General features: G+C 40.9%; 1 protein-coding gene across 9 annotated transcripts in view; it reads left to right on the top strand.

Annotated features, from left to right (window-relative positions):
• Window positions 1–14258, top strand: part of LAMA2 (laminin subunit alpha 2) — a 474663-nt gene that overhangs the window by 165406 nt on the left and 294999 nt on the right. For all 9 annotated transcript variants that reach the window (XM_054023114.1, XM_054023113.1, XM_054023109.1 and 6 more), the window contains exon 4: window positions 7103–7345. In XM_054023114.1, the coding sequence (XP_053879089.1) occupies window positions 7103–7345 (243 nt within the window). The remainder of the gene's footprint in view (window positions 1–7102; window positions 7346–14258) is intronic.

The raw sequence follows: 14258 nt of genomic DNA, 5'->3' as shown, positions 1-14258 counted from the left end.
TACAGCATGGTAGGGAGCTGTTCGGTTCTCTAAATTGATATTAGTTGACTCCTACTAAGCATCTTTTTTCCCCATGCTGGCATTTTCAATTATAGCTTCTCTGACTGTGAGAGCAGAATGTTTAAAAGTGATATGACTGTCTCTCTCATGACAAAGTGTTAGAAAGAAATTTACATGGCAGCTTGAGGAGTTTTGAGAGAAATGCTATTCTTAAATGAGCTTCTTTTCCACATCTGAATTGGGCTTTAGAGTTTTAAAAGTTGCTGACATGAAGAAAGCTGCTAATTTTTTAAAAATATCCACTACTTTAAAAATTCTGATGTCAAAGATTCCTATCTTCTATCAGAAATGAAAGAGGCACATGATTTAAACTCTTGTAACGGTCTCTGACCACATGCCACAACTGACAAATGACTGACAAATGTGGTGTAGGGAACTGAGTGCATGATGGCTGTCTTCAAAAGCATGAGCTGCTACACCAAGTAGTAATGAAAAATCGGCTTAATAGCTATCAGTAGTAGTTGGACTTAGTATTTCTTTCAGATGTAAAAGCCATTAGAAAGCAAGACTTTTACAAAATGACAAACACTGCAGGTCTAATATTTCATCCAGTGGAGGGACATGTTATGTTGCATACAAAGAAACCAGTATACACTGTTAATAATGATTTTAAAATATGGATATGAAACTAACTGTGTAGTACAGGAATTGATATTGTATTAATTTTATTCGGATGGTGAATATATTTGTATTTCCTGATGCACAGGTGATGTTCGGTACACAAAATCTGACTATTAGAATACTATTATTCATCTGAGGACTCCTTACTCTCTCACCCCAGCTACATCCTTCTGCAGCTGGCTCTGAGATCCTCTCTTACTAATGTATGCATTTCAATATGACTTATCACCAAAGTATCATCTGGGCTTGGACTAGTCCCTCCTTTTTAACCAGTGTGAGGTGTCTACTCTTCCCATGTCCTCAGAAGTAAAGGTTCTCAGCCAGGCATTCTGCAGCAATGGGAACAGGAAATGTTCTTGCTGCTACTATCAGCCCTGATTCACTGGCTCCAGGTTGAGTTGCTTCATGAGCTCATGTGTGTTGCTGCTAGCCCAGGGGTGGGCAAACTTTTTGGCCCGAGGGCAACATCGGGGTTCCGAAACTGTATGGCGGGCTGGGTAGGGAGGGCTGTGCCTCCCCAACCAGCCTGGCCCCCACCCCTATCTGCCCCCTCCCACTGCCCGCCCCCTGACTGCCTCCCTCAGAACTCCTGACCCATCCAACCCCCTCTGTTCCCTGTCCCCTGACTACCCCAACCCCATCCACATCCCCATCCCCTGACAGCCGCCCCGGGACTCCCACCCCTTAGCCAACTGCCCTCTGCTCCTCATCTCCTGACCACCCCCTCCCGGGACCCCCCGCCCCAACTGCTCCCGGGATCCCACCCCTTTATCCAACCCCCCCCTGCTCCCTGTCCCCTGACTGCACTCCCGACCCCCATCCACATCCCCACCCCCTGACAGGCCCCCTGGACTCCCACTCCCAACCCTTCCTGTTCCCCATTCCCTGACCGCCCCCCCAGAACCTCCGCCCCATCCATCCGCCCCTTCCTCCCTGACTGCCCCTCAGGACCCGCCGCTCCCTTACCCAACCTCCCGCCTCTCCGCCCCCTTACCAGCAGCAAGAGCTTGCAGCTGCGACACCCGGCCAGGGCCAGCTGCGCTCCCCGCACTGCCCAGCGGGAGCGGCGGGCAAGAGTGCGGCCCGTGCGGTGACATGGCTGCGGGGGAGGGGGGATATCAGGGGAGGGGCCGGGGACTAGGCTCCCCAGCCGGGCAGGATGGTCCCGCAGGTCCATGTGACCCGAGGGCTGTAGTTTGCCCATGTCTGTGCTAGAGAAATAATATGGGCAACTTAAATACTGAAGTCCCAGAATTTTTTTTCACTTTGCAAACATTCATAACCTCCACATACATCAGTATGAGAAATTTACTATATTGGCTGCATATTCTTGCAAGAAGAGACTGAATGGAATAAAAAGGAAGGATGTTGACAAATAATTTTTTTCTGTTTTCAACAAGGTATCGTGTAAAACCTTCACACAAGTGTAGACAAAGCCTTAGAAGTGCATGATTATTTTTTTTATTGACTCATTCTGTCAGATGTTAGAACCTGGCACAGAGATGCAGTTATTTCTACTGACTCATAGACTAAATAAATTCCCTCTTTGCTGGCCCTTTGTGGATAGGATAGGAGGTTACTTATGTATACAATATTTTGAGGGGATAAAAGAGCAATAGAGGCAAGAACAATGGCTTGAAGTCCTCCTCATTCCCCACCTCAACAACCCTTGACAACATCCCTTTGCCCTGGTTCATTATCCTCCACTACATCCAGCATTAGTATATGTTTCTTGTAAAATGATCAGCAGTAAAGCAGTTAACAATGTTGACATCCCATTTATTATCATTGCATTCCAGAGTTAATGCATCATTGAGATGAATGGGTAGTTCATACCTATCAGAGTTGTTTTAGGTTGCCTATTTGTAAATTCAGGAAGATGAACTGACTATAAACAATGCTAGTGTTAAATTTAGGAGGATATTTTTGCAACCATGAGGATTAAAAATTAATTACGAATGGAAAAAACGTCTTAGATCTATCAACACAATTTGCGGAATGAGGTTAATTATGTTCATACATCTTAAGCATCTAAATAAGAATATAAACCTTTGTCCAAATTCTGAATGCCACGTGTATGTTACAGTTTACCTGATTGATGTATAGAATAAAAATCAAAGAGAGAGCTATAACAGGAAAGAAGCAAGTAAAGAAACATTTTGCCCAGATTGTTGGTATAACTCTGAGACATTAGCCCTGTTTTTCGGAATTAGGTTCTGAGATGTTGGGCAATATTCTATATAATACAGTATTTAATTTGTGATGCTATTCTGAATTACAAAAAACGCTATTAGCTGATGGATTTATTTTTGAAATAGGCAAGCAGGTGGGAGTAACACATAAGGAAATTCCTGCTTCATTGGCTAACCTTATGCAGATTAATGATTCACTTCAGCACAATCTGAATAATATTAGTGTAGCGAATTATCCTGTACAGTAGGATACACTTTCCTATATCTTCTGAGCCATTCTTGAGAAGAGACTGTGCTATAACATATGGAAGTGTATTTTTCAATGTGTGTTTTGAAGACTTTGCTGCTGAGATAATTAGCAATGAAAATGAGACCCAAGACTCATTTTGTATCTCATCATGAGGCCCATTCTGTCTATAATTTGGGAAAGACTCAGAGGACTATTTAGAGTATTTCCCCTACTAATTATGTTATAGTCACATGAACGAAGTAACTGGAAACAGCTCCTTCTGTACAGGGCTGCTGTGCTAATTGGCTGCTATATGCCACTAGGCAGTTTGGTACTGCCCTGCTCTTTTTTCACATTCAGATTGGCAAACTTTGGCCTGGTCTACATGCGGGGGGGGCGGAGGGGGGGCAGGGAGGGTGTCGATGTAAGATACGCAACTTCAGCCATGGGAATACCGTAGCTGAAGTTGACATATCTTATTCTGACTTACCTCCCATCCTCACGGCGCGGGATCGATGTAAGAATTATTGAAAATTAATTCAGCCACCCCATTATCCCTATTCCGTTTTTTGTTGTTAGCATGTTTGGAATCTGTACCAAAGCAAGGAATTTACCACCATAAGGATGTTATTTTCAGATGGTGTTAATCAATGGAGCTTTATTGACTTACACCAACTGAGGGATCTGATACTGAAGATTTACATTTTAATGGTGCATATTGAGCATTACCAGCCTGCCCAAAAGAAACTGTTTCTCCCTGAGCTCCTACTGGCGTGCACTTCCACAACTCTCCCAATGCATGTCTGTGTCTAAATGGGACCATTTAGTCCACACTATTTTGTGGGGTTCAAGAAAAGCAGGAATAAATTCATTTAATTACCAAGTTAAGCTTTTCTATTCTATTGCATGGCCCAGCCTGAAGGAATAATCTTGTTTCATTACAAAGACACCCTCTTTCGGGTCAGCTGATGAATGGAGACATGAACTAGAAAAATGGAATGTGTTTCATAACTCCATGGAATGTAAATAATTTGGCATCATTTCAAAAGCTACTTTTGGAATTTTCAAGTCAAAGGCAAGACAGAGACAATGCTCTGGGTCAGCTGAAAACTCTAACTAATGTGTGTTTAAAAATGAGTCTTTATGTATTACACTACTAAAGTGTTTTCTTAAGTTAAGAAAAAAATTCCATGAGCTGCAGCATGTCAACTGTTTATTTTCTTTCCCTTTATATTTTCTTTAAAACTTTATTACATTTTTCTTAACACAAACAGAACCAAAAGATATGTAATCAACTGATAACTCATCCATAATGTGCAATATCTCAGTGGAATACAAGAGAAAGGAATTAGGTTAAGTCTTCTGCAGTATACACAGGATACTTATTAAAGTATGATTCCAATCTGAAGAATGACTATAAAAATGGCACCTTCATACTCAGCAAGTTGGCTTATTTGAGTTGTAAAAGCAGCCTTTTACTTCCCTTTATTCCTGTTAGCCCTGCAGAGCCCAACACAACTGAGAGTGTTAAGTGAATACTGGCAGCAGTTTTTGCAGCAATGAGAACATCTATTTGACCAATGATGATATTGGAGAGTGAGGATATTCAACACTAGAAAATACTCCTAGTCCATCTCTGTTTTTCAGTGAATACTCTAGGGTTGTTAGACCAAACACTACACCTCTCATTTGCTATCATGTATTTCAGTGAGTTTGCACAGATTTCAGCAGTTCTGCTGTTGTCCTAATATCTGAGCTTTGAGTATAAACTCAAATACTAAAGTATTTGTTAGGAATACTTCACATTGAGATCTCTGGACTGGATGTTTTGAACCAAAAAAGTTTACATGGCTGGACTAGATCAGACATATTAGTGTAATATGAAATTATTTAGTTCAATGGAGCCATTACCCATGCAAAAAAAAAAAAGTCCAAAATAACTTTCTGAACAAATATATCAGAAACGATCTCCTAGACAATGCAGTTTTTTCTCAACAATTACAATACAGTGTTTGGGGAAAAAAAATATTGAGCACTCCAATTAGATTGTTTCTTTTCAAACAACATAATTTCGTGAGGGGAGAAAATAAAGTTTAGCTATTTTTAAACCATCTTACACTGTTTACAGTAAATGACATATGTTAGTGTGATCCGGTGTGGCTGTAATTTATGGCTGCAATTCAATCTGTCAGTAAGTGAGAACAATGAAGAGATTAAAGGGCATGTATGAAATAGGAGGAGAGTGATTGAACGAGAGCAATGAATAGTGCGGTTAGTCTTTCCTAGCTCAGGGGTTTGTTGGTTTATATACTGATATACGTCCACCAAGAATAGTGTTCATAACCAAGTTCTCATGCTGTGAGTGGACACAGTAATACTCACCACCTAAGGCAACCCTCAACAAATCCACTCCCATACACATGTTTTTCAAGTTGAAAAACAGATGGCAAGTGCTGTGACAGCATGGTGCTTGTAAATACTGCAGGAACTTCTTCTTAAGAGGGCAGAGAGCAGGGAGCTTCTCTTGCTTGCTCCTAATCCCATCCCAAAGCTCTGCAAGCATTGTTAATACTTGGGCTTCACAGAGGGCAGAATTCACCTCTTGAAACTGCACTGTGGATCTTAACTATTTTGTTCTTGGTATGTGCCTGGAGGGCAGAATGATGGAGTTGAGGTGTAGATCTGATAATTTTTTGTCATATATGTTCTTCACAGTTACTCTCCCAAATCCAACATAGAAGGCATTAAGCCAGAAATTAGCACGATATTCTCCCTCCGGCCTCCTTCTGTATGTGCTCACAGCACTACCTCATAGAAAGGCGACTCTAACTATTAATTCACTGTACATTCATCCCTACTAACAGGGACCTATGCTCTCACTCCTCTGCTTCATTGTTAGCACTGTGGTATCTCTATGTTATTGGGGAAAAGATGCTGCATCATTAGCAAGTGTGGTTCTGGAGCTACAAATGTAACTATTGTTTGTGGCTCAAATCCCAGCAAGCAGGATAGCAGAAAAAAACCTTGATAAATCAACTGGTAAAACAGATGACGCAGACAATAATAAGTGTTGATTACATGCTATTATTCTGTTTATAGTGACATTTCTTAAGAATATAAGAATGGCTGTACTGGGTCAGACCAAAGGTCCATACAGCCCAGTATCTTGTCTACCGACAGTGGCCAATGCCAGGGGCCCCAGAGGGAGTGAACCTAACAGGTAATGATCAAGTGATCTCTCTCCTGCCGTCCATCACCACCCTCTGACACACAGAGGCCACGAACGCCATTCCTTACCCATCCTGGCTATTAGCCATTAATGGACTTAACCTCCATTAATTTATCCAGTTCTCTTTTATAAACCCTGTTATAGTCCTAGCCTTCACAACCTCCTCAGGCAAGGAGTTCCACAACTGTATCGTGTATCTCCATCCTATAAGGCTTATTTCTGGCAGCTGTGCAGAAGCCATGTGATGTGGCAAAGAATGTTTTATGGAGAGATTTCCTATGACATGATTACCCACTAGTGTCTTAACCACAGAATTTCACATAAGAGAGAAAATCATAACAGAGTTTGGGAAATGGGTAACTGTTACAAAAGGTGTTTGTGTGTATATGTATGCACAAATGCATGTGTATATGCACATATTGCTATATAGTAAATTGTACAAATGTAAATACCATATGCAAAGACAAAATTTTAAATATTTCAAATGAAACTGAAGGAGTTCGGCAATTCTCTAGTGAGTGAGATTGAATCTGGAGGGTTATTTTTTATCACACTTCAAAAAGTCTGTGCTGTCACAGTGGAACTTTCTTGTAGAAATTTTTCTGGAGAAGGGATATTTTCACGGTCAAAGACTTTCACTGCAAGGTGTTGCCTCCTTTCATTTTCAGGGAAAAATTCTCAAATGAGAATTGACTATATTTAGCTTTTTTACTTTGGCAGAAAATGAATATATAAATACACATTTACATATATTTTTAATTTATTCTCCAGGTATTCCAGATTGCATATGTTATTGTGAAAGCAGCTAATGCCCCTCGACCTGGGAACTGGATTTTGGAGCGTTCACTGGATGGTGTTAACTATCAGCCATGGCAGTATTATGCTGTAACAGACACAGAATGCCTGACACGTTACAACATTCTTCCCCGCAGAGGGCCTCCATCCTATGCAAAAGATGATGAAGTTATATGCACTTCATTTTACTCCAAGATTCAACCACTGGAGAATGGAGAGGTAAGATGGGAAATATACTGCAGCCAACATGCCAACAGAAATATTCTTTTGCTTAATTGATAAGTATATGCCTTGTGCAGACAATGTTTTTGTATGGGCTTTATATATGAAGGATGGGGCTCTTTTCCTTATATATGCATCAATAGAGGTTGCCATATACCCCATTAAACAGGGAGAAATACACACTAATAAACACATGCAGTGTAAGGGAACTGTGTGGACCTTAATCTCTAGTACTTGCAGGCAACTCCTTTGTAGTTAGATAGGCAGCAATTCCAATAAGAAGCAAAGAAAGATACTGGGTGAAACTCCCATTGACTTCAGGGGGGTTATGATTTCATCCGCTGCGTTTAAATATACCACTTACAACTGTAAACAGCTTTCCCCTTCCCTTTTCTTATTAAAGTGGCAAGAAATTTATATTTTTCACAGAATAAATTTTCATATTTATTAAACTTACTCACATCCTGATAATTCATAAAAATAAAATGACAGTTGAATATGGAATAGATTTTAGGCAACACATTTTGGTGTACATTAGTCACAGAGTGGGATATTTTTCTATTACTGTACTGACTCTGATTGCTGAGTAATTCCTGACTATCATCCAAAATCTTGAGGTTTTTTTTTTTAAACCAAAACTGCTTTTGAGTTTGTGGAGCTTCTGAACTTTCAGCTTTTCTTCTTTCATACTCCATGCCTATTTCACTTCAACTATGCAACTCACTACATATCCCAGCTAGATTTTTTTTAATTAATGGAATGGCGTAGCTCCTAGTTATGGGTGACTTTATTGTAGTTTTTGTTCAGTAGTTTATATTTCAAGGCCCATGGATGCCTGACATGCTGCAGTCAGGAATGCTGTCTACAAACTTTTCACAATTCTGGACAATACTCAGAACATGCACGTTTCTGAGCTCTCAAAATGCTATCTGTCTAGAGTCACAGTGGATTGAACTGGGAAGCTGGAGGTCTGCACTGAAGAATTTGTGTACTTGCAAGCTTATGTTTGTGTGTGTAATTACCATGATTATCTGTGCAAATTGGGCGTTGAGGCATGGAAAAGGCCATTTCCTAATGCGGTTGCAGAAATAATACATATAAATGTAAGCATGGAAATGTACACAGTTTCTTGCAAGGAAATTTTCAAAGGGACCTGAACCTGCCCTTCTAGCATGGGCATGACTAGTGATTGTGGGTGTCTTCATATCTTGGTGTCCTGCCCGGGATACCTCGAAGGAGCCTGATTTTCAAACAGTGTGTACTCATCATCATCATCATCAAGCCTGACCACCTGCAGGATGTGTATGGATCTACAAGACACTGCCAAAGTCAGATATATGCTCTGGTATTACACATTTGTTCATAGCAACATTTGAAATTAAAACTGGGCAAATTAGAGGGGGGAAGCTCCTGTGTTGGAGCCCTTTTAGTTCACATTATCTACATATACTTTAGTTGATGAGTTTATTGATGATAATATTAATGGAAATGGCAATTTTAAGTAAATATTAGATATATTAATCAAAATGTAGATTTGAAATTCATTAGCATGGTATTTGCTCCAGAAACAAGTGTCTAAGATATATTCTTAGCCAATCAGGAAATAGAAAGAGTACCACATGACTTGTCTCCAAGCCAGCCTAGCCAACACAGCTGAATTTCATATATCAGATTCTTTACAATCAGGTGCCTGTAAACAATCTACATGGCAAGAATTATTTACAGAGATGATTCAGTGTCTAATTTTTTTAACAAATAAATTTGAGAAAATCAAAAGCTGCTCAAGAAAATTTGCTGGATTACTTGATCAGCTCTATTTGAATAGCACCCTGAAAAGTGTTAACTTAAGTAAATGCATCGATACCACTGAAACATTCAAACCCACCATACATTCTGAAGTCATTGGGATTTATGGCTTATAGGAAAGGTAAAATGTTAGTCACACTCCACTGCAAAGACTGACATTTTGTTTTTGGTTATTGCATGTTTCTCAAAGGACATCAATACATGAAAGGACCTGCAGTATGGTGAAAGCTTATTTTCAGTATGAAAACATATCTTCCAATATCTCAAATATTCTCAGATGAGGTTTCTTTCACATATATATTAGTGGATGACATGTTCTTTATTGTTTTTATAAAGCAGGTTCCTTGATTTAATGTTAATTTGTTTGACATCAGTCGGGGGACATATGAGGAGGCTGTGACTGCCATGTTTTGGTGTGGGGAGAAGGCCATAAGAATTGGACCATGTTTCTTTAGGTTTCATGACATTTCCATCTTTCCTTGCTGGGATTACTACTTTTGATTTCCTCAGATCATCATTAGTCTGAGAACTAAAAATTAATAGTTACCATAGTGATTTTTTGCTTCATTTCCCTGGCACAGAAGTCTATTATTTACATCTAATTTGTTCCTTTTTTACTGCAATCGCTTTCTTGTTTTTCTGGACTGTAACCAGTGCCTGGACTTCTGTTTGATTCTATTAGGTAGATATTGGTCTCTGGAACATTATCTTAGTACCACTTATTTTTCTGAGGACTATATAGAGTTTTCATGTATTTTGATGTTTTAAACAGCATGTATAATGTCACATACTGTAAGTTTTATACTTACACACATGACGTTCCCCCCATTGTATCCTGTCAGTCTTTGCTAGATGCTCCTAAGTGCATCTGAAGAAGAATGGGAACTGAGGTGCTTCTGCCTCTCACTGTAACTCATTAAATGTTTTAGACATTTTCATCAAAAATGACCTTTTCTGCTGGGCTGCAGCTTGATTTGGGGTGGGGGCGAAATGGGGAAGTCATCTCTTTTCACCTCCACCTACAGAAACATTCCCTCAGGCACAGACAGATGGTTCAAGCCTATTATAGGGAACAGGCAGAAACTTAGGGGAAAATAAATTGTTTTGCCATTTTCTACATAACCAATTGTCCCTGCAAGCAACTCTAATCTAGTGAAAAAGGGCGGAGAGAGCTCTACTCAGGGTCTGTGCCAAAAGCATTCAGGGTCACTGGTGAAGCAATAAAAGGGATAACTCATCATCCAGGAGGCTGCATGCTTCCCGATTGGGCTTTAAGCCTTTGGCAACTCTATAAAAGAGAAGATAGGATTTGAATTTAGATTCCTCCTTTGGCAGTGATGAAGGAATCTAAATCCAAATAGCCATTTGACTACCTGGTTCACTTTACTGTGATCCCATACAAGAGATCTGAGAAACTGCTTTTCAGAAGATATGATTAATGTTGATGCACAGCAATTATGTAAACTTGCAAGGAGGAGAAATATCTCTCCCTGTGTGGGTACAGTCTGTCTTCCTGAGCTATTGCTTCAAAGTATCAGTCTGCAGTAAGTTTAATAAAAATGGGAATAGCTGAGAGTACATATAAATTGCAAAAGCTAGTTCAATTTCCAGATTTAAAAGGCACACAGATTTGTATATGAGGAAGACAGGATCAGGGAATCTGAGCTGGGAATGATTCTGTTGTAAATGGAGAGTGGGTATGCCTTGGATTGGTGACATGGTCACTTAGCATGAATGGTGGGCTAAGCCAGTTTGGATCCAGAGACCCTGCACAAGGAATAATTATTGTTCAGTCTCTTTTTTAAAGTCCCACCCCCGCCCCACCCAGGGGCCATGAATTTTCAGATGTAGTGGTCCCTGGTGAGGGGAAATCGGATTAATTCTGGAAAGCCACGTAGTTGGCTCTTCCTTGTTCACGTTGCACTTACTGCTTCTCCTCTTCATTAGACCCAGCAGCAGAAAGGCAACAATGTTTAGGCCCCTGCCTATTATCCTGGACCGCTATCACAATTGGAGCCATTTTTACACCTGATATGTTAGACATATGATCTTGATAGGCCAGCACTAAGCATGGACAGCAGAGGAGTTGGTTTTCAAGCAGAGCCTAACTATGTGGTGCATAGTGGAAGAGAAGTGTGTATAAGGCAGATAAGCTGACTCTAGCCCAATATGGAAAGAAGGTGCTAGAATGGAATCATTGTGTTATACTGCAGCTCTCTGAGAGTCAGAGGAGAGCACAGCCAGGCATAAGTCACAATCACTTTACTTTTGCCTTTAAGGCTGATATGCAGGGGGCTTATTTAGTCACTGAAAGTTCCCTCTCACTGGTTCCCTCCCTTCTCTGTGAGCATGTTCAATTTACTAATACTGGTCAGTCTTCTATATATTGGAAAGAATTACTTCTTCCTAGACTGTAGTTGGGGGAGGTTGTCGTAGCCCTGGCTCTGTTCTGTGACAGCAGAGCTGAGACTTCCAGTTTGTCTTATAATCCTAAAATCTCATGCTTCAAGCTTCAGCCAGTCTTCTGCAGAGGTCAGAAATGGATCACCCCTGCCCCTCTTCCCCCCCCCATTTCCCATGTATTCTGGCTAATTTTTTTGTCTCTTTCCCCTAAAGTATCAGAGATGGCTACAGCTGGAGATGGGACACTGGATGGGGTAGGCCAGTGGTCTGAGGTGGTACTGAGCATTCTCTCTCAGGTGCTTGGCTGGCTGGTTCTTGCTCACATGGTCAGGGTCTAAGCATATAGGATGGGTAAGGAATTTTCCACCAGGTCAGATTGTCCGTGGTTTTGGCAGGAGCGGCACCAGGGTTTTTGGCGCCCTAGGCGGGGGTCCTTCCGTGCTCCCAGTCGTCGTCGGCAATTCTGCGGCGGGGGGGTCCTTCCGTGCTCCCTGTCTTCGGGGCACTTCGGCGGCGGGTCCCGGAGCGAGTGAAGTACCTGCCGCAGAATTGCCTCAGAAGACCTGGAGCGCGGAAGGACCCCCCCGCTGCCGAATTGCTGCCCAGGGTGGCAAAATGCCACCCCCCCAATCCTGGCGCCCTGGGCGACCACCTATGTTGCCTAAATGGAAGCGCCAGCCCTGGGTTTTGGGTGGGTTTCACCTTTGTCTGCAGCGTGGGGTGCGGGTTGCTCACTGGGATCATCTCAGTTAATCATTTCCCTGCCATTATGGGGACCTCAGCTATCAGTGCCCCTTGGTCCCTCCTATTCTCTGCCAATAGTACGTACTAGTCGACTCTCCTGTGCGTTGTAATACTTTGGTCTAATGTTGGGTGTTGGATTTAGTGTGTGAGTGCTGGGTGGTAATGGTAGCCAGTGATATACAGGAGGTCACACTAGATGATCTGGTAGTCCCTTCCGAACTTAAACTCTGTGACTTCACATGGACATCATTGCTCTGGAAAAGCAATCTGAGAAATAACAATTTAGCTAAGCACTGATGCATGCTTTCTAATTAAACCTTTCACAGTAATAATAATAATAATTTATATATATATATATATATATTTTTCTGTCACGCTCCTTTCCCCCTTCCCCGTCACCTAGAGAGTAATAAAATTAAATAGGATAATTGCGAGCTTTTCTGCTTTCCATTACATTGTAATTTTACTATGTTCTATTTCATTTTTCGTGACAGTATAAGCTTCAGTGTTCAGATTAGTTATGTCAGGATTGTCAAACATCAGTCTCTGGTAACCTAGTACAATATGGTATCACAGCACAGAAAACACGTGTGCACATACTCATCTCACCTCCTCCCCTTCCCCCACACACATACAGCACACAACATGCCATTAATGGGGAAAAAAGCATTCCGAAAGCCACACACATGCTCCTGAATCTGGAGTTGGCATGGGAGAACTCAGAGTTTCAGGCACTAGCAAGTATATTTTGGTAGAGATGGGGGAATTATTGCTGTTGATAAATACCTAACCCCCTTGTGAGAGATGCTTTTCATTAAGAAGAAAATTAAGTCAGAAAGGTTTAATTTTGGGGATGTCTTCCACTGTCTGTGGTCTGTGACCCTTCCCTCATTTATATTTCTCACTGGGGGTAGTACTAGTCTTTGCTGATTCCCAGGATCTGTAAAGTTATGAAACTTTAGCTGTATTTTTGCAAGGAAAACTTACCTGCCTGGGAATAGGAATCTGGCATATATGGATTTTGGCCATATTTGCCATTTCCTAACATGTAGGCCAGGCATTTTGGTTCAAACCTAACATCTCTTCTCTGATCTTTCTGAGCCAGTGGCAGTAGATCAGTAGCATGCTGGAAGCAAAATACCTGTCTGTAGATAAAGTTAAGTATACAGTGGATTTCCTAGGATCTGTAAGCAGATACTGTATTTTCTAACCCATTAAAGTTACTTACATGATTCTGAGTCATTTCAGCCCAAATGTACCTTTAGTGGGTCATAAGTACTAAAGCAGTGGGTTATTTACTTTAACAGTGTCAACCTACTCTCACTGTCTCATTTAATTTGATAAGTTTGTAGCATAATGGATAAAAGCATGCTATCTATTGCCAGATGTACAGTATTAATGTAATATTGATTCTTCATAAATAGAGCAAGGAAATAAGAAGGATTTAGAAAGGAGCAATTAGATGTCAGAGACAGCAAGGCAGACAAACAGAGGGAGAATACTGGAGACAAATAAAAGGACATGTATTGATCATGCATTCTCTCACAGTCACTGTGTTCTGCTGATTGGCACTTGGAGAACTACAGTTATTCATTGTGGGAACCACATATATTCACTGGCTTATATTTTATACAGTCTTATGTATAAATAATGCTTCAGCTCCATAAGCACATATGAAGTTGCAGAATTACTAAGTGTGGTATGTAGCCTATTGTTTAAATGAGCCTCTGTACCAGATGACTGGAGGATAGCTAGTGTAATACCAATTTTTAAAAAGGGTTCCAGAAGTGATCCTGCCAATTACAGGCTGGTAAATCTAACTTCAGTACTAGTCAAATTGGTTGAAACTATAGTAAAGAACATAATTATCAGACACATACAGGAACACAGTATGTTGGGGAAGAGTCAACATGGCTTTGTAAAGGGAAATCATGCTTCACCAATCTATTAGAATTCT

The sequence above is a fragment of the Malaclemys terrapin genome, chromosome 3, assembly GCF_027887155.1.
Source record: "Malaclemys terrapin pileata isolate rMalTer1 chromosome 3, rMalTer1.hap1, whole genome shotgun sequence".
NCBI lineage: Eukaryota > Metazoa > Chordata > Testudines > Emydidae > Malaclemys > Malaclemys terrapin.
The sequence above is the reverse complement of the archived record's forward strand: the minus strand, read 5'-3'. Positions and strand labels throughout refer to the sequence as shown.